General features: G+C 45.5%; 1 protein-coding gene across 2 annotated transcripts in view; it reads right to left on the minus strand.

Moving 5' to 3' along the window:
• Positions 1–6671, minus strand: part of MCF2L2 (MCF.2 cell line derived transforming sequence-like 2) — a 233300-nt gene extending 226629 nt beyond the window's left edge. Inside the window, exon 1 of one of the 2 annotated variants that reach the window (XM_081862125.1) lies at positions 5878–6671. In XM_081862125.1, the coding sequence (XP_081718251.1) occupies positions 5878–5956 (79 nt within the window). In that variant the 5' untranslated portion in view covers positions 5957–6671. The remainder of the gene's footprint in view (positions 1–5877) is intronic. The other variant, XM_081862129.1, reaches the window with a different exon arrangement.
• Positions 6672–19546: the final 12875 nt, after the last annotated feature.

Raw genomic sequence — 19546 nt, forward strand, 5'->3', positions numbered from 1 at the left:
CTGGAAACCTAATAGTGGTGCTGAGGGTTGCACATTTTAGGCATCAGTTTTGTGTGTGCAGACAACAGCTTCATTGCACAGGAGTTTGGGGGGTTGCAGGCATGGGGAAACAAATCAGGGAATGGTGTGGACAGCAATGTAAAATGTAACTTGAAATGCAGTGGGGGGGGGGGGAGAATGAGTTCTCTGCATGTAAACTCTGTGAAAGCAAATCAGGATAAGTGCTCAATAAATAAGGTCTCTGGCGGAGAACTATGTGCCCTAGTTCATGTTTCAATATCCTCTGCAAAGCACATGGGTTTTGTGGCAGATTCAGGGATCCTCAGCGATCTACAGCACACAAGTCAATATGAAAACGGCAATAATAATAATAATAATAATAATAATAATAATAATATTTTGACCCCGCCCATCTGGCTGGGTTTCCCCAGCTACTCCAAGCGGCTTCCAAGATTAAAAATACATTAAAATGTCACACATTAAAAACTTCCCTGAACAGGGCTGCCTTCAGATGTCTTCTGAATGTCAGGTAGTTGTTTATCTCTTTGACATCTGATGGGAGGGCGTTCCACAAGGCGGGTGCCACTATCGAGAAGGCCCTCTGCCTGGTTCCCTGTAGCTTTGCTTCTTGCAATGAGGGAACCACCAGAAGGCCCTCGGCGCTGGACCTCAGCGTTCGGGCAGAACGATGGGGGTGGAGATGCTCCTTCAGGTATTCTGGGCCGAGGCCATTTAGGGCTTTAAAGGTCAACACCAACACTTTGAATTGTGCTCGGAAACATACTGGGAGCCAATGTTGGTCTTTCAAGACCGGTGTTATGTGGTCTTGGTGGCTGCCCCCAGTCACCAGTCTAGCTGCTGCATTCTGGATTAGTTGTAGTTTCCGGGTCACCTTCAAAGGTAGCCCCACGTAGAGCGCATTGCAGTAGTCCAAGCAGGAGATAACTAGAGCATGCACCACTCTGGCGAGACAGTCTGCAGGCAGGTAGGGTCTCAGCCTGCGTACCAGGTGGAGCTGGTAGACAGCTGCCCTGGATACAGAATTGACCTGCGCCGTCCAAAATGACTCCCAGGCTGCGCACCTGGTCCTTCAGGGGCACAGTTACCCCATTCAGGATCAGGGAGTCCTCCACACCTGCCCACCCCCTGTCCCCCAAGAACAGTACTTCTGTCTTGTCAGGATTCAACCTCAATCCATTAGCCGCCATCCATCCTCCAACCGCCTCCAGGCACTCACACAGGACCTTCACCGCCTTCACTGGTTCTGATTTGAAAGAGAGGTAGAGCTGGGTATCATCTGCATATTGATGGACACCCAGTCCAAACTTCCTGATGATCTCTCCCAGCAGCTTCATGTAGATGTTAAAAAGCATGGGGGAGAGGACGGAACCCTGAGGCACCCCACAAGTGAGGGCCCGGGGGTCTGAACACTCATCCCCCCACCACTTTCTGTACACGGCTCAGGAGGAAGGAGTTATACCACTGTATGACAGAGCCCCCAGCTCCCAGCCCCTCTAGACGGTCCAGAAGGATGTTATGGTCGATGGTATCAAAGGCCGCTGAGAGATCCAGCAGAACTAGGAAACAACTCTCACCTTTGTCCCTAGCTCACCGGAGATCATCAACCAGTGTGACCAAGGCAGTTTCAGTCCCATGATGAGGCCTGAATCCCGATTGGAAGGGATCCAAATGGTCCGCATCCTCCAGGCGTGCCTGGAGTTGTTCAGCAACCACTCGCTCAATCACCTTGCCCAAGAATGGAAGATTTGAGACTGGGTGATAGTTGGCCATGCTGGCTGGGTCTAAAGATGTTTTTTTAAAAAAGCGGTTTAATGACCTCTTTCAGTGGGTCTGGGAAGGCTCCCTCACAGAGGGAAGCATTCACCACCCTGCAGAGCCCATCGCCCAGCCCTTCCCGGCTTGCTTTTATTAGCCTAAAGTTAAGCCACTTTCGAAAGCCAATTAAGTTAGTCAATAAATTAACCATTTGCAGATGATTTTCTTTCATTCTTTACCCAGCTGATAGCTCCTGTTTAAAGGAATTCTGTAATGCAACCAGCAGTCCATGAATTGCTTTCATCTTCTGTGCCCACTTTTTGATTTTTAAAAGCCAATGAAAGAGACATGCCAAACGACATCCAGATGTGGTGAAATGTAAGCTGTCCATAGCAAATCATCTGGAAACAAGAGAATAAAACCCACAGCATATACAGATCACACGTAAGGCATGTCTATGACAGAGTGGGCAAAGTTCAAAGACAAATTTACTACATACAACCCTTTAAATGGAACTGGGAGCTATCAAAATTGCTTCCATGGTGATTCTAGCTTAGTTTTTTTTTAAAAAATTGCTGAGCAACCTAATTTAACATAATTAGGCCAAGCTTTAACTGCATTAAATAGAGGTGCCTGAATGTGCCACGGGTCCCAGGTTAACAGTGGCGCTGGCATGGTTTGCAAAGACATGGAAGGGAATCACCACACAAATAACCTCTTGCTGCTCATGGAGGAGGCTAACCAAAGCCACAACAGCCTGGCTGAACGAGTCTGGAGTGCTGCCCAAACTTTGACATCACCCCCATTCTCAAACTTCTATTCCTCCCTTTGCATCTGTAATGTAAATGCAGTTATGACGTATGCATATAATCAAAGTTCACATTTCTCAAATAACCCCACCTCTCAAGGCACACATGTGACTACCTCCACTAAAAAATATCACTCAAGGCTGCAGTTATCTAGTGATTACTACATTATATGTATGTGAACTCCCACTGCCAGTGTATCCCTTGTGGCTCAAGACAGGTCGGCCATGCATTTGCAGATAACTATCTGTGCTTCAAACACTGCAAGGTCCTTTATAATCTATTCCATCTTGTTTAGGAAGGGGTCTAGTTCTGCTGAAACTGGTGGGTCTCAAACACACGCACAAGTACTGGAGTGAGGAGAGAGGAGGTATACCCCAATGACTTTCCCAAATAGCATTCCCATTAGGACTTCTTGAGTGCTTATGGCAGGACCGGCTACTACTACCCCCACTGCAGGGACAAAATAATTCTAAAAGAAAATTGCTATGTCCTCAAAGGAAAATGAAAGGATCTTCCCAAGAGAGTTCAAAACCAAATAAGGTTCTTGAGACTTGCCCTATAAAGGAAGCTAGATCTGGGTTTTGGAGTTAAGATAAAATGGACAGGGAGAGAATCTGTGGAGATGTCCCTTTGTTTAACTGCTTCCAACCAATTGGTTCAATAAATGACTGATTAGGTCTACAGGATGACTCCTATTTGTATCCTCTCTTTGAATGCTACAGGATAGAGATGTGAATTGGTGGACCCTGCACTTCTGCAACAACCAGCCCTTTGACATTATTGCCATCCAAGAACATTGGTTACTAGAGTTTAATTTTATTTCTGCCCAGGACAAGCTCCCGATCCCATGCAATTTTATACAGTAGTTCTGCTTAGTGATTGTGTGTGTGTGTGTGTGTGTGTGTTTGTATTAAATGTATTACCATATTTTTCGCCCTATAGGGCGCACTTTTTCCCCTCCAAAAATGAAGGGGAAATGTGTGTGCATCCTATGGGGCGAATGCAGGCTTTCGCTGAAGCCTGGAGAGCAAGAGGGGTCATTGCGCACTGACCCCTCTTGCTCTCCAGGCTTCAGGAAGCTATCCGCAAGCCTTGGGAACCCGCGGGAGTTCCCGCCGGGCTCCCTAGGCTTGCGGATAGCAGCCTGCATCCCGAAGCTTGGGACGCACTGAGTAACGCGCCCCGGGCTTCTGCCAGCTCTCCACAAGCCTTGGGAGCCCGGTAAATGTTCCCAATTTTAAAAGTATTTTGTTTATTTTAGATCTTGTATGAAATTCATTTTTATTCATTTTAATTGCAATTTTATCCTACCTTTTCCCTCAAGGAACTCAAGATCCCCTATCACTACAATTCATCCACACACAACAAAAACCCATGAGAGGTTAGGCTGAGAGGCAGAGGACAGGTATGGTATAATGTACATATGTTTTGGATGTACTTTCTTTTGTAAACTGCTTTGAATACCAATTTGTAGAAATACATAAATAAAAAAGTAATAATCACCATTTTTGGATAAACAGTCTCATGTAAAAGTACTGCTTGGACACCCACCCACTACACAAATGGCTTTGTGTGGATAGACCCTTTAGTTTTTTATTTAATAAGATTGCCCTTTATTTCTCGAGTGCCCTGTACAAACAGAACTACTGCCAATCAGTGCCTTTGCTTTCTAGCAGAAATCATCACCATTAGCTACTAGTAAAAAGACTAATTAGGCGGTAGATCTCTGGGCAGGGCCTGCTTTTCTTTTTAGTAATTTGCACACGCCCTAACATTAAGGACTTTGCAAAGAAACAGGCAAATCGAAGAAAGGGGTAGAAAGATACCTGCTCAGAGCAAGGTTGGCATCAGAGGGTTGGCACTGCTGAGAACCCACCAAGATTCAAAGATTCAACTCCATTGCTTATCCCTGGAGTCTCCTGGCACCATTGCTGCCCTGCTCACATTCCCTCTCCAAGTAAATGAGCAGTGAAAGGAACATGGAGGAAGAGCAGCAGCTTTCAACATCCATTGCCTCTCCCTCTGGGAGGTGGTCCCAAAGGAGAAGCAACTGAATTGACAGCTGCGGCCAAGGTGAGGAAGAGGAGGAAGAGGAAGAGGAGGAGGGTCCCATGGAATACAACTTTTTATTTAAATTTATATTGCATTTATATCTCATCCTTTCTCCAAGAAGCTCAAGGCGGAGTATATGGCCCTTTCCACACTATCCTCAGAGCATCCCTGTGTGGTAGGTTAAACTGAGAGGTGGGCCAAGGTCACCCTCCAGTCGAGTGAGGACTCGAACCCTGGTCTCTCAGGTCCTAGTCTGACACACCACACCTGCCTCTTGCCCACAGATGGGTAACCGGCGATAGATGCAAAAGCTATGCTTTTTTCTATATGATATGGGCATGCATGTCATACAACACATTGCATCTTCTAATCCGAAATGGGCTCTTGTGGGTGGAAAATCTCTTCCTTTGCATTCTCTTGTCAAATGTGCCAAGCATGGCGTCATGGCTCCCATTCCAATGAGCCGGCGGCATTACTGAGCTGTACAAGATGATGTGCATGCGGTAACCTCATTCAGGGGGGAAAAGAGGGAAAATGATCCATCTAGAATTCAAGGCTGGGGCTACCCTCCGGCTTCCTTCTTCCAGAACCGCTGAAGCGGCACAGATGGTTGGGAGAGAGGGAGCACCTGCGCTTCGCTTCTGAACGTTTCAACCGGTTGCAGTTTTTTAGCTTGACAAGACGGCGCTTGCCGACATGCTGCATTTAACAGCCACCCCCCTCCTGCTCCCAAATGGCTTCGCCTTCTAGAATTCATCTGCAATAATTATTCATCCATGTGCAACCTTTGCACACATTCTGCAAATTTAGCTCAGTAGGACGAAGCCAAATTTAGCACGAACCTTTAGTTACAAACCAAAACCACACAGATCACACCAGGCTCGCTTAAGTGCATCAGTTGCAACAATTAGCCAGGCAGAGCCCAACCTTAAAAGTATCCGGCTAATTGGCGAAAGGCACCGACCATATTTGATAGCTCAAGGCACAGAAGATGCACGAGGAGGCACCACCCCGCCTTCCCTCCGGGCAATGCACAGATGTACCAGGATGCCACACTCGCACCCTCCCCAGGTGTAACACTGACACACCAACGCTTCCTAGCCTTTGTGAGTGAGCAGCATGGCACCATCGCAGCCCTGCAGGGAGGAGATCCCGACACATCCACAGAAATAATAATAATAATAATGGGGAGATGGAAGAAAAAAGCAGGTAGCAGGAGAGAAAGAGATGCTTTCCTTACCCACATGGGTGATGACCGTAGCCAGCCGCTGGCTCAGCTCCTGATGCGACATCTCTTCTTCTTTGAGCCAAAAAAGCATCTCCCACCGAAAGGACCACACAGCATCCAAGAGAGGGAGAGAGGAGGAAAGCGCCTACCCACACCCCACACCGCCCCCAAGATGTAGCAGGAGCGGCAGGCGGCTCAGCCACAGACACGGCGCCTGTGCCACTCCCACTGCGCGCAGGATCCTTCCCGGCTGCCGCCGCCGCCGCCGCCGGGCTTCGTAGGTCTTACACCGGCTTCGGCATTGGCCGGCGCTGGGCACATCCTGAGCGCGCTGGCCCGCCCCTCGCCAGGTCCACCCCAAAGCGCACAGGCGCCGGGGGGCCTCAACCTTCTGCCCCCCAAATCTTCTTGGCACACTGAACCCTGGTGCCACTCAGCCGGTTGCCCGGCGCCAGCTTTCCTGGATTTCAAAATCACTACTGTAGTAGGAGTGATAATAATAAGAATCTGAGAGCTGTTCCAAGGGGACCCTAAGGCTGCAAGATTGTGAAGAACAGGCGGCAGCAGGCTTGCACAAGGAGATCTTTTGGACCCAGGGCCCCGGGATGCGTTTTCCCCGCTTCCCTTTTCTTAGGCAGAGGCATCAAGCGTCTCCCTCGCGCGCCCCTCCCCACCCCGCCACTCTTCCTCCGCCTCCCCAGCTCCACCTTTGCTATTAAAGGGATGGATGTGGGTTAGGCACTCAAGGCTGATGGCTAGGAAGAGGCAGGGAAGAAGAATGAGGAAAGCACAAATGGGATCATGGACGCACGTGGATGGAGAGAGAGAGAGAGAGAGAGATGCCTAGGGAGGAGAGCAGGATCTTCATCGCATGTTTGCTGGCAAAGATAGACATGTACCAGGATCGTTCTAATTCAGTCATTTCTTAAGATTCATGAAACAGGCACAAATCACACTACTGCATGGAACAGACCAAAAGAGCCTCTTCCAAGAGGGAAGGCCTGCAGGAAAATGTACTTCCTTTCAACAAAATGACATTGGCTAAGGCTTGGATATTTTTTTTACCCTGTGTGTAGTGGACAATTCATACGTGCAGTAGTTAACTTGCAGGAAAAAAAGGCATACAGCCTACGGACCACTGCAAATGTGATGAACTTGCTGCACAGAAAACACTTCTGTGTAGAAAGAAAATGTTCATGATGATAGCTAGCATGTATATATCATTCATTCATTCATTTATACACTGCTCTTCATCATAAGACCTCAGGGTGGTTCACAGAACACTGTAGAGCATTTAAAGTGTTTTGCAAATATTATCTTGGTGTAATCCTTCCATAAAATACACAAAATACACAAAAAACACACAATCTATGTAACATAGATCGAGTTGATCACACACTCAACACACATATGTACACACACACACACACACACACACACACACACACACACAATAATGCAGGTAGGAAGGCTGGGGCAGAGTGACTTGCCTAATGAGTTCATAGCAAAAGTAAGATTTGAACCTGGAAATTCCCAGTTCAGACAACGACAGCCCTTAGGATGCTGATGGACTCCAGTTCCCACCAGCCCTGGCCAGCATAGTCAATGGGTAGGGATGATGGAAGCTGTAGTCCACAACTGGAGAGCCTCACATTGGCAACGCCTCCACTATGCTATATGAGGAAACAGTGTGACAGCTGCATACAGTGGGTCTCTCTCACCCGCAGGAGAAAACACACACACACACACACACACACATTTTTACATGTGATTCCCCCCTCCCCTTCTGCTATGTTTATTGTCTGATTATATACCTTGATTATTGAATTCAGGCTTCACACGATATCAGTAACATATCTAGTTTTAATAACCTGGCCTCTCCTGTTTTTTGTGTTAGTGTCGTTTTTGTGGGTATATTCTGCAACATATTATCGATGCAATTATAATGCATTAATTTGTATATTTGTATTAAGACTGTCCACATATTTAATTTTAGTAGCAGCTCTGCAATGCTTCTCCAATGTTGCTATCCAACTCTTGCACTATAGCACAACAAAATCAGGACAATAAATAAATCAGACCATTTGTGATGTTCAAAGTTACAGGATTTCAGGAGGAATTTATGGGACGTGCAGTGATTGTACTCCAAAACATTTGCAGGTGCAGACAGTACTGAAAGCAGGATTCTGGAAGAGCCCTTAGCACAGATCTACAGCAGGCTTTTTCCTGAGCCAAGAGAAGAAAGGGAATGAGAGTGGAAGTAGTATTGTGCTTAAGGAAACTTACTGTAGTTAATTCACTGTGCTTGACCACAACACACTGTGCTCTGAGGTAGTGGCGCCCGTCCTGTGGAACGCCCTACCACCAGATGTCAAAGAGAACAACAACTACCAGACTTTTAGAAGACATCTGAAGGCAGCCCTGTTTAGGGAAGCTTTCAATGTTTGATGCATTACGATATTTTAATATTTTGTTGGAAGCCGCCCAGAGTGGCTGGGGAAGCCCAGAGTGGCTGGGGAAGCCCAGCCAGATGGGCGGGGTATAAATACTTCTTCTTCTTCTTCTTCTTCTTCTTCTTCTTCTTCTTCTTCTTCTTCTTCTTCTTCTATCTACTGTAGCCCAACTATGATTTTACTTTTTGCTTTATACAGCATTTTACAGTATATTTTTGTACGTACGCAAACGAAGGTAGCAGAACCAGCCCTCAAACCTGCAAACTGTAATGCATGAAGAAATCCTAATGTGTCAAACGACAATGCATAAAAGTCACTGGCAGTGCAAACAAGGGGAGTAAGCATAATTTTGTACACTGTGCGGGTGACTGTGTATAAGCCGGAACACGGTAATACAGTTTATCACAGATTACACCAGCACAGAGACGAATTTATGTCTAATTCTGCTCTCTGTTAGGGCAAGCAAAGAGAAGCCTTATGTAAACATAGCATCCATATGCAGAAAATCCCATGGGACACCAAATTAATCATTTTCTCATCATTTTAAAATAAAACATTAATATGATTCCCTGTGCACACTGAGGGATGCTCTCAGGGGGCTGGGTCAGGCTGGGAGCAATTTTTAGAAATGGAGGAAGAGAGAGCGAGAACTGACTGTTTAAATTGGTAAAGGTATAGGAGCAAAACCTATTGGGTGGAATAAATTAAATAAGAGTAGGAATTGCAGATTAGGGCTGTCCAGAAGCAGGCCTGAGCTTGAATACATGAGAGGAGCAGCTGCCTTTGGATAGATGCTTATGGATCCCCTGGGAATTTCCAGATGTCCTTCACAACAGCCATAATGGACAGAGAGCTCTGATCCCAATTTGGAGCCCAGCTGGTCTGCTGGACTAGATGTATAAAAAATGGATAGAGCAGTTGATGAAATGGACAATGACAATTGCATTACAATCATACTGTATTTTTAAAATCATAGAATCTTAGAGTTGAAGGGACCCCAAGGGTCATCTAGTCCAACCCCCTGCAATGCAGGAATCTCAGCTAAAGCATCCATGACAGATGGCCATCCAACCTCTGTTTGAAAACCTCCAAGGAAGGAGAGTCCAACGCCTCTTGTGGGAGTCTGTTGCACTGCTGAATAGATCTTACTGTCAGAAAGTTTTTCCAAATGTTTAGCTGGAATCTCTTTTCTTGCAACTTGAAGCCATTGGTTCGAATCCTGCCCTCCAGAGCAGGAGAAAACAAGCATGCTCCCTCCTCCATGTGACAGCCTGTAAGATATTTGAAGATGGCTTTCATATCTCCTCCCAGTCTCCTCTTTCCCAAGCTAAACATACCCAGCTCCTTCAAGAGCTCCTTGTAAGGCTTGGTTTCCAGACCCCTGAACATCTTGGTCACCCTCCTCTGCAAATGTTCCAGTTTGTCAACATCCTTCTTAAACTGTGGTGCCCAGAACTGCCCAGAGTATTCCAAGTCTGACTAAGACAGAATAGAGTGGTACTATTACTTCCCTTGATCTGGAAACTTTACTTCTGTTGATGCAGCCTAGAATGACACTAGCTTTTTTTGCTGTTGACTGATGTTCAATTTGTGGTTCACCAGGACCCCTAGATCCTTTTCACACGTACTGCTAGTAAGCCAGGTGCCCCCCATCCTATATTTGTGCATCTGGTTCTTCCTAAGTATAGAATCTTACATTTGTCCCTATTGAAATTCATTTTGTTAGCTTGCACCCAGTTCTCCAATCTATTAAGGTCGTTTCGAATTCTGCTTCTGTCGTCTGCAGCATTAGCTACCCCTCGCAGTTTGGTGTCGTCTGCAAATCTGACGAGTATTCCCTCAATTCCTTCATCCAAGACATTGTACAACAACAGGCCCAGGACAGAACCCTGCGGCACCCCACTTGTCACTTTTTCCCAGGATGATGTGGAACCATTAATGTAATACCATTACATAGTCATACAACAATTCAATACAAAACAATTGTACCATTATTATCAATATCAATTACACATATAGTTGACCCAGTCATATAGAATAATAAAAATAAAGTACAGTGGTACCTCGGGTTAAGTACTTAATTCGTTCTGGAGGTCCGTTCTTAACCTGAAACTGTTCTTAACCTGAAGCACCACTTTAGCTAATGGGGCCTCCCGCTGCCGGCACGCCGCTGGAGCACAATTTCTGTTCTCATCCTCAAGCAAAGTTCTTAAACCGAGGTACTATTTCTGGGTTAGCGGAGTCTGTAACCTGAAGCATATGTAACCTGAAGTGTATGTAACCTGAGGTACCACTGTACCAAGCATGGTATACACAAATTAATAACTACCGTATACAAGTCACCTCAAGGGATCCCTCCGAAATCTTCTGCATGTTGAGGGTTGACTTCAGGCATGTTATAGCTGGGAAAGATATGAAATAAAACCTACACCAGTGTTCATTGAATGTGTCTATACTACTTCTATTTGTTCTCCTTCTAGTCTGTTTTGTCAGTTTTTCCACTAGGGCCTGGCTGTACCAGTTATTAATCATTTTCAAGCTTGCCATTGCTCAAGGCTTCACAATTATGATTCTTGCTGCCACAAAATAGTCAATAGGTCCCCTTCATGTACACACAGGAGTGCTATCAAAAGGTTAGGTTTTATTATTTGGCTTGTTATTATACCAGCTTTGTGAAATATCATTGCCCAGAAATCCTGGACCACTGGGCAGGTCCACCACATAGGATAGAAGATAACTATCTCCCCATACCATCTACAGGATAAAGCTCTGATAACAATTCTTTATCTGTAAATGATCTGTAAATGAAATTAAATTCTCAATACTCAATTCTCAATTCTCAATTCTCTCTAGTGTCTAGTCACCTCTTTTTATAGGAATAAAATGTTGTATTTGTAACCATGCATGTCTAGTGGGACCTAGCTTTCCCTTCATTTCAGCATTTGATATGGGATTACGTCCAGAGAAAATGTATTTAAAGGAATAAAGTTCTTGTTTCTCCCAGTCTTTAAATTGTTCAAATTTATATTTATTATAGCACAGTGGATGGTTTAAAAGAGGTATCAAAGAGAAAGTGTCTGAGATTAGAAGTTTAGCTTTCTATGAACTGGGTAATATGGCTGTTTGGTCTTGTTCTAAACATTCTATATTTATTTGTTTTGGCCTTCGATACAGTTGTTTTGACCTTGTACCTGTCAAGGTACATGGGGTTGATTACAGAAAAGGGAGAAAAATGTTTTGGCATATAAGTTAGCTGCACAAGATCCAGTTGTATCTGGGTTACTACTGCCTGTTGCCTGGTATTTTTCAAAGCAATAGTTTTGGAAAAAATGAGAAAAATCAGAGTATGTACTGTACTGTCAGTTGAGTGTACTCGAAGCTACAAACATATACACATTATTTTTCGCAAAGCATTTCCTCCTAATACTACGCATGCATTAGTAAAAATAACACTTAACCCAGGTAAACACCTGGGTGTTTCCTACCTTGGTGAACTGCATTGAAAAATTCCAGAGAAGTGCAAATTGAAAAGGATGGCTGTGTTTCACTTCGTATGCAAATTGGGTAGATTCTCCTTTAAGTGCAAACTGAATAGAATTTCTCATTCTTCCCTACTCTTTACTGAGATGCATTCCTTTAAATAAAATAACCACTACCTTCTGTATTGTTCCTGACTTTGAAGCTGGAGATACCTCAGAGCTATGGTATTTCCTGAGAGTACAGAAATACAGACAAGGGGCCTGAACTATACCTTTGCTTTTGCATTTGCTTGAAAGTTTATGGCATGAATTATGGCTCCTTATCTCTCTCGCCCTGACCTAGCCACTGTGATCCACGCGACGGTCACCTCCAGACTGGATTATTGTAACTCGCTCTACGTGGGGCTGCCCATGAGACTGACCCAGAAACTCCAGTGGGTGCAGAGTGCCGCAGCGAGACTCCTTACTGGGTCCTCGCTGCGAGATCACATTCACCCAGTGCTATACCAGCTGCACCGGCTCCCGGTGGAGTACAGGATCAGGTTTAAGGTGCTGGTTTTAACCTTTAAAGCCCTATACGGCATAGGACCCTCGTACCTACGGGACCGCCTCTCCCAGTATGGCCCACAGAGGAACGTACGGTCCTCAGACAAAAACATCTTGGAGGTCCCAGGCCACAGAGAGGTTAGGCTGGCCTCAACCAGAGCCAGGGCTTTTTCGGCTGTGGCTCTGATCTGGTGGAACGCTCTGTCACAAGAGACTAGGGCCCTGCGGGACTTGACATATTTCCACAGGGCCTGCAAGACAGAGCTGTTCCACCAGGCCTTTGGTCAGGGCGCAGCCTGACCCCCCTCCTCTGGCAACCTGCACAGAATTTTGCTTAATGGTTGCCATCAAATTGATTTTAATTAATTTTTATAATGAAATGTTTTTAGAATCGTTGGATTATTTTGATTGTTGTTAGCCACCCTGAGCCCAGCTTTGGCTGGGGAGGGCGGGATATAAATAAAATTTATTATTGTTGTTGTTATTATTATTATTATTATTATTATTTGTGGTTAAGGGATGGGAGATGAACATTAGCTGGATAGAGTATTTACGGTAATCAGAATTCCACCTACCAGCATACTTTGAAGTCTCCTCCATCATAAAACATGCACAGAAAGATTCAAATAAGTGAATTATACCAAATGAGCACTACCAATTCAAGGGAGCAAGGCTGGCCCTGGACGTTTTGCTGCTGGGGCCAAACAGAAAATGCCACCTTCTGGATCCTCTGCTGCGTTTCTGCATGGCAGGTGTGCAATGAAGGAGGAGATGGTTTCAGAAGACAGGGGCAGAAGGCTGTGAGTGGCGCACTCCATGGAGACTGGATCTGCCAGCTCTGCAGCTCTCTGGAGCCTGCAGACCTGAGGCCAGGGATACTCCTGCAGATGTTCTCAGCGATCAAACCGGGATGTGAGGGTTTAAGTGGTTCCTAAGGAACCCTGGACAAAAGTTGTTCAGGTCTTTGTAAATTAATATAATTAATTGCACATGCAATAATTAACATGTATTCTGGGGTGATACATTTTGTTACTTAAGGCACAGAAACCAAATGGTTAGCCCTTCTAGTGTTTTTTTATTTTTTAAAGAAACACCAAAAACAAACCTGACAACTGCTGGGAGAACGTAGAATCATCTTTGTGTTTTATTGGCCTAAGCTGCAAGCGTACAGAGACTGTAGGATTGCCCTGCAAATTCATTTTAAACGGAGGGTGGGAGTGATAAATTGTTGCGTAGAAATAATTCACAGAAAGCCAGATGCATATTGTGCCAGAGCAAATGAGCTTCCCTTCAACTCTGTGAAGACAATTCTATACACCCAGAATTTCCACAACCCATTCCTTCTTTTTCTTCTTTAAATAATGTCTATAATCAATCCATTCTGTACAAGTAACACCCCCCTCCTTGTACTGTATAGAAAACAACTCTTGTGTGGTTTTTTTTAAAAAAAGACAGGTGCCACACTGCACAAATACTGCTGACCCTTTGCTGCCCTTGAGTTGTGATTTGGTCTGATTCAATATTGGATGCCGCGACTGTGCCCAATAACAGGAAGCTATTTATTTCAAATTGCCCAAAACAAAATTATAGCTTTCCTTTCCCAGTAGAATGATGTAATTTTCAGTATGTTGCCTTCCTTGCAGCTTCCTTTTCAATAAACTGTTGTTGCTATAGAGACCCTCTCCAGGTTAGCTGTACGCCCTTGTATAGCTCCTCTCCCAAGTGATTACTCCTGTTGCCGTCTAGTTTAATTGTCTGTGCCTTTGCTTTTGCTCAATAATGCGTGTAGCGGAGCACTTCTTGTACAAGTAAGCACTGTTGACTGTACAATGACAATCAGGGCCACGACAGGATAGCTACAAATCTGCTGAGAGAGTTGGACTTCATCTATAGATACTTGTTGTACAGTAAAGTAATGGGCCCTTTCTAGTCCTTGTTGCACAGACTCTTATCAGTGGTGAGCTGGCCATACCACCAGGTACCTGTCTGAAAGGAAGGAAAAGGTAGCCACAGGACTTGCCTCAGAATCCTTGAGCAGGTCCGACATTTCAGCAGGTCCAACCACTCTACTGACCTTTGTACAAATCTGGTACATTGGAAAAACTGTGTGCAGAAAACAATACATATTACGCCTGCCAACCAGTATGTATGAGATCTCCATCTCAAGAGCACAATGCATCTGTGTGGACGTAGATGGGCCAACACTGCTTTCTGTGTTACTTCCTTTCAGTGTCACTCACCTCCATGTGCAATGTTAAGTGATTTATGTAGGCGTCTGATTATTTAATAAACATTTTACACACGATTTGATTGTAAAAACAACCACCACCACCTCAAAGCAGTTTATTCAGTTAAAAAACCAACAACAAATGAAAGTGCGTAACCATCTTTGAAAATAATGCTGAATAAAAGTGCAAGGAGGTTTATCACAAGCTTCTCTTGAGGCTCCTCCACCTTATCCACAACATAACTGTCAGGGCTGCCTCTAGGTCCCAGCTCACAGAGGACCAACGCTAGGCTGTCGTAATGTACAAAAGTCTTTATTGAAGTTCAGTTTCCATTTCAAAGCCGCAGCGTGCAGCCCTACGTCTTAAACTCTAGATCGGCGAAGTCCTGTCTGAGTCTCTTCCCCTCTGACACCAGTTTAAGATCCTAGCCCTGCTCCACCTTTTCCGCTGCTCTCTCCTCCTCTGGGTCCTCCTGCCCGCTGGGGCATTGCCCTTTCTGGACTCTTCCGAGGCTGAGTCGCTTAGCTCCTCCCCCTGCCTCCGGCGGGCTTTAGGACCCGGTTCCCAATCCTCATTCTCTGCTGTCCCGCGCTCCTGTACATTTGAACTTGCCTCTCGCGCCAACCCAGTGACCTTTCTCCTAACCGTTACACTACTTCTGTCACTGCTTCCCTCTTCCGGGATACTGGCCGGATCTGACCTCCCCTCCGTTGTCCGACTCTCCGATGGAGGTGTGGTCAGCTCTGCCTCGTCTTCTCTCCCTGGTGGGGAATGCACTTGCCCCGATGCTTGGGACTCTTCCCCCCCCACTCTGCTCTGGTGGGGAAGCTGGTCCTGATTTCCAACTACTGCTCTGGGAGTCCCTGCTGCCCCCTTGCTCCTGGGGCGTTCCCCTTGGGAACCCCCTACCCCTGGCCACTGGCGCCCCCTTCTGTGAATCTTCCGATTCGCTGGAGAGGCTCATGGAATCCCTCGGACCACTGTCATCTCCTACGCTCCCCTCGGATTCCTCCCCCTCGCTCTCCATTTCCTCCCCCTCCTGTGCCTCTGCTCCTGAGCCCCTGACAATAACGATTATTATTAATAATAATTACATTTGTTAATACTGTAGCTTTATCTTGCCCAAGGCTACCCAAAGAAATAACCAACCAACCAACCAATCCACAAAGATGCATTAAAACACACACACTCAGCAAGGTTGTTACAATCTCTTGCAACTTATCTGTTGCCTTAACCTCAAACTTTCTTCCCCACTGCCTGTGTTGGAAACTGAAATATACTCGGAGTCAAGAGTGGATTTCATGCTCTTTATTCAGCTCATAGTGGTGAGGAGGAATGGAAGTTCCCCCAGAATGTCTGCTTTATATACATTATTTACACAATGGGCCCCATGTGATTGGCTAATTCCGGGATTCTCCTGTAGGCCAATCAGGTTGTGGATTCCCTTCCACCTGGAGCTGGATTGGGTGGTTCCTGTGGACCAATCAGACTGCTGCATTCTGGATCCTATTGTTCTAGGACCAATCAGACTGCTGCCTTTTGGATCCTATTCAACTCAGTACATAACAGAAACCATCTGTCTCAGGAGGCAATGGAGAAATGTGCCCTTTGTGGGTAATTATGGATAATTATGTTGGGATGTTTGGGGTGTTAAGGGAGGGGTAGTACCCCTGGTGGGGGACATGCCTTCTGGGGTAGTTTGTCCACCTTTGGTCCCCCATCCTGCACTCAGCCCTCACCTGTGGCTCCAATAAGCTGTCAGCTCATGGCACTGTGGAAACAGCTTCGACTGGCCAGCTAGGCCTACCAGGTGAGGGTAGCCAGTGGGTCTCAAATCCTTGGTGAGTTAGGGACTTCCCTGCATGCAAAGACAGGATCTGGCAGATTGAGTGGACAGGACCAAAAGCAGGTCTAATAGTCAAGAAGGTGGTTTCTGCACATGCTGTAGGAGGAAAACTCTGATCCTAAACTTCAACTGCCTTGCAACTATACTCAAGGAAAAATCTGTACCTGCTGCCTTGTGGGACATCTTCAGGAGAGGAAAAGGCTGAGCAGTAGACCCTAAGTCCCTAAGGAGGTTGGATGGTGCCTTGTATTGTCTTTCTGGCAACTCCTGCAGCCAAGCTGGTGCTAAGCGTCTTGCTCTGCTTTCCTTTGGGCCAAATAAGTGAGGACGAGAGTGTTATGATATGGATGCAATGCAGCTGCAAAGTGCTAGCTTGAAAAGTAAACATGATGGGAATGTTGGGACTGCCCGTGGGAAACAGAGGGACATTCAATTCACAGTGCGAAGCACCGGAATTAGCTCAGAGTGTAATATGAGCTCTTCCGTTTGTTCCTGTCCCGGAAGTGCAGGATGTGTTTGTCTCTACACTGCTGGAGTTTGAAGAGAGCAGTCACGTTTTTTGTAATGCTGCAAAGACAGAAATAAAGGCATGTAAATACGTTTTTGTCTATCTCTTTCCCCTGCCAGGGGGCAGGGAAGAAGGGGTGTGTTCTTCTCACGTTTGAGAAGAATCGCCTATCGAGACCTCGCCTGGATCTTGATGGGGAATGCAGCCAGGGAGGTCAACAGGGAATCATGCCGGGTGCCTGGGAGAGTTGCCAGTTTCTCCGGATAAAGGCTTGATTCCCGACAGAGAGGGGGGTCTTGTTGTCTGGGCAGCCCAGGACCTTCAAACACACTGCCCAGGCTTGCGCCCCAGGGAGGTCATTTCAATGCTGCTAACACTGGCTTCCTCCACCCCTGGAGATGCACTCCTTTGTCTCTCGAGACTGACGGATGCCAACCATGTGAGGAGGTTGTTGCTTTCCTCCTCCTTGGTGTGATTGTGTACAGCTGAAAACGCTAGCAGCGTTAAGATAAATCCAGCAGCATAAACAAGTTTTGATGGATGCAATAATGGAATACTGAATGGCATCATTTTTGTAAAATATGCAGGGATTTATGATATGTAAAATGAACCATGGAAAGAGAAGGGAAGTGATTGTTATTTTAAGGATGTAAAATGAGTATTTTAAATTGTAAAACTGAAAATTTAATAAAAATCAGACTTCCGGGTCGGCGCCATCGCCGAATGGCGGACTCCCTCCGAGCTCCGGAGGGAGCCTGCACGGCAGGGGCTGGGTCCTACCGCACCGGCGATGCGGGGACCCTTAAAAACCACGGCCACGGGGGCCGTGGACATGGAGACTCGGCTGACACCGTTAGCGCCCTCCCGACTCGTGAAGGAGCCTTTTTAAAGGCTACGGATCGGGTGCCGGGGAGAAGCGTGGTGTTTTGAGTCCTCTGCTATCCCTGCCATGCGAAGCCGCATGCCATTCGGCGGAGAGCGCTGGCTTTTTCCTTTGAAAATTCGGACCTAAAAGAATAACCCGTAAGTAATTGGAACTTGGACTAAAAAGAGGGACAAAAATTTAAAAAATTTCGGAGCGAGCGGGGGAGGCGCAAAAAAGGAAGTCAGCCACCCCCTCCATTGTAGAAGGGTCAAAGCAAAGGATCTGATAACTAAGATCGGAGTAACATCATTTTGGCAAGTTTTTAACCTCACGAGTGAAGAATATGAGATTGAGCTGGAGGAGGAAAGTAGAATTCGGACTTAAAAACAACCCCCCCGGGAACCCCGGGAGCGATCGATGACGGAGTTTGGAGAGGAGAAAGGCAAGTTTTGACAGCTGTCAAAGAGCTGTCAAAGCGGAAAATAAGATAGAGACTATGTTACAAGGACTTTGCTGGTTATATTTGTTATAAATTGGATACAAATTGTTTTAAATAAGGATTATAAAGTTACTAGGGCTAATGGACGCGATCTGGAAGAGAACTCAGTTTTTGCAATCCACCTAGAGGAGCCGAGGGATATTACAAGTGGTTTTAGCTGGAAATTGGAACAGAACTGTTTATCTCCTGGGAAACTGCAGAAATGGAACATTATTATGACTACAGAGGCCATTACACCGAAGAAGACAATGGAATCATCTGTTGTGGAATGAAAGGAACTTGACGTAATGTTTTGTTTCTGAATAACAAGCCTCTGTAAAGGAACTAACTTTTGGAATTAGGACATTTGTGCAGGAAAACAGGGACAGAAAGAAATAGAAAGAGGAGTGTGATCAATAAGAACAACAAAATAACAAGAATTGGACCAAGTCAAAAGTGGGGACGTTTGGGACATCCAGATTTGACAAGCTTAAGGATTATAATTTGGAGTTTTTCACTCCTGGATATAAAAATCTGGATGGAAAAAATGGGCCTTTCTTTGAGACAGAATCCTTCCATGATTGGACATTCGAAACTAAAGAGGACTGGCAAAGGACTATGACTTAGAGAGACGTGGAAATATCGGACATTGAGGAACATTGGGAACGCAACCGGGAAAAGGGGGGGTGGGAAATGTGGAATCCAAAGGGCGTAAGCTATGTTTTATTTAGGCCATATACATCTACATGGTATTCTAAAGTGGGGAACTCGTGGTGGGAATAAGCCGATTTTAGGGGAATGGAAAATAATGTTGTTGTTTTTTTTTTAAAAAAAATTGGGTTAAGGATAACAAGTCTGAATTGAGGAGAAGAACTTGTTGAGATCATTTGAGAGATTTGGAATACAAGGGGGGGAGGGAAGGGGAAGTCCTGAAAGGATGTAATTGGAAAAAGATTTGAAATTGGATGTTTTATTAATTTGTAATTAATTGGAAAACTTTAATAAATATTATTCAAAAAATAAATAAATGAAAATTTAATAAAAATTACATAAAAAAAGAGGCAGGGGAAAAAAACACCCAAAAGGTATTTTCGCAGTTCACAGTATCAGTCTGAATCAGAGCTGGCCCACCTATGAGGCGATCGCCTCAGGCGCCAGGATCCACAGGGGCAGCAGATGATCAAGTAGATATTTATTTGTCCATTGTTTCCAATATATATCTTTATTCCTCGCTCTTGTTCCTCATGCAGCTCTTCCCTCACGCCTTCTTCCCTGACA

The sequence above is a fragment of the Podarcis erhardii genome (genome assembly GCF_964252035.2).
Source record: "Podarcis erhardii genome assembly, chromosome: 5".
NCBI classification, from domain to species: Eukaryota; Metazoa; Chordata; class Lepidosauria; order Squamata; family Lacertidae; genus Podarcis; species Podarcis erhardii.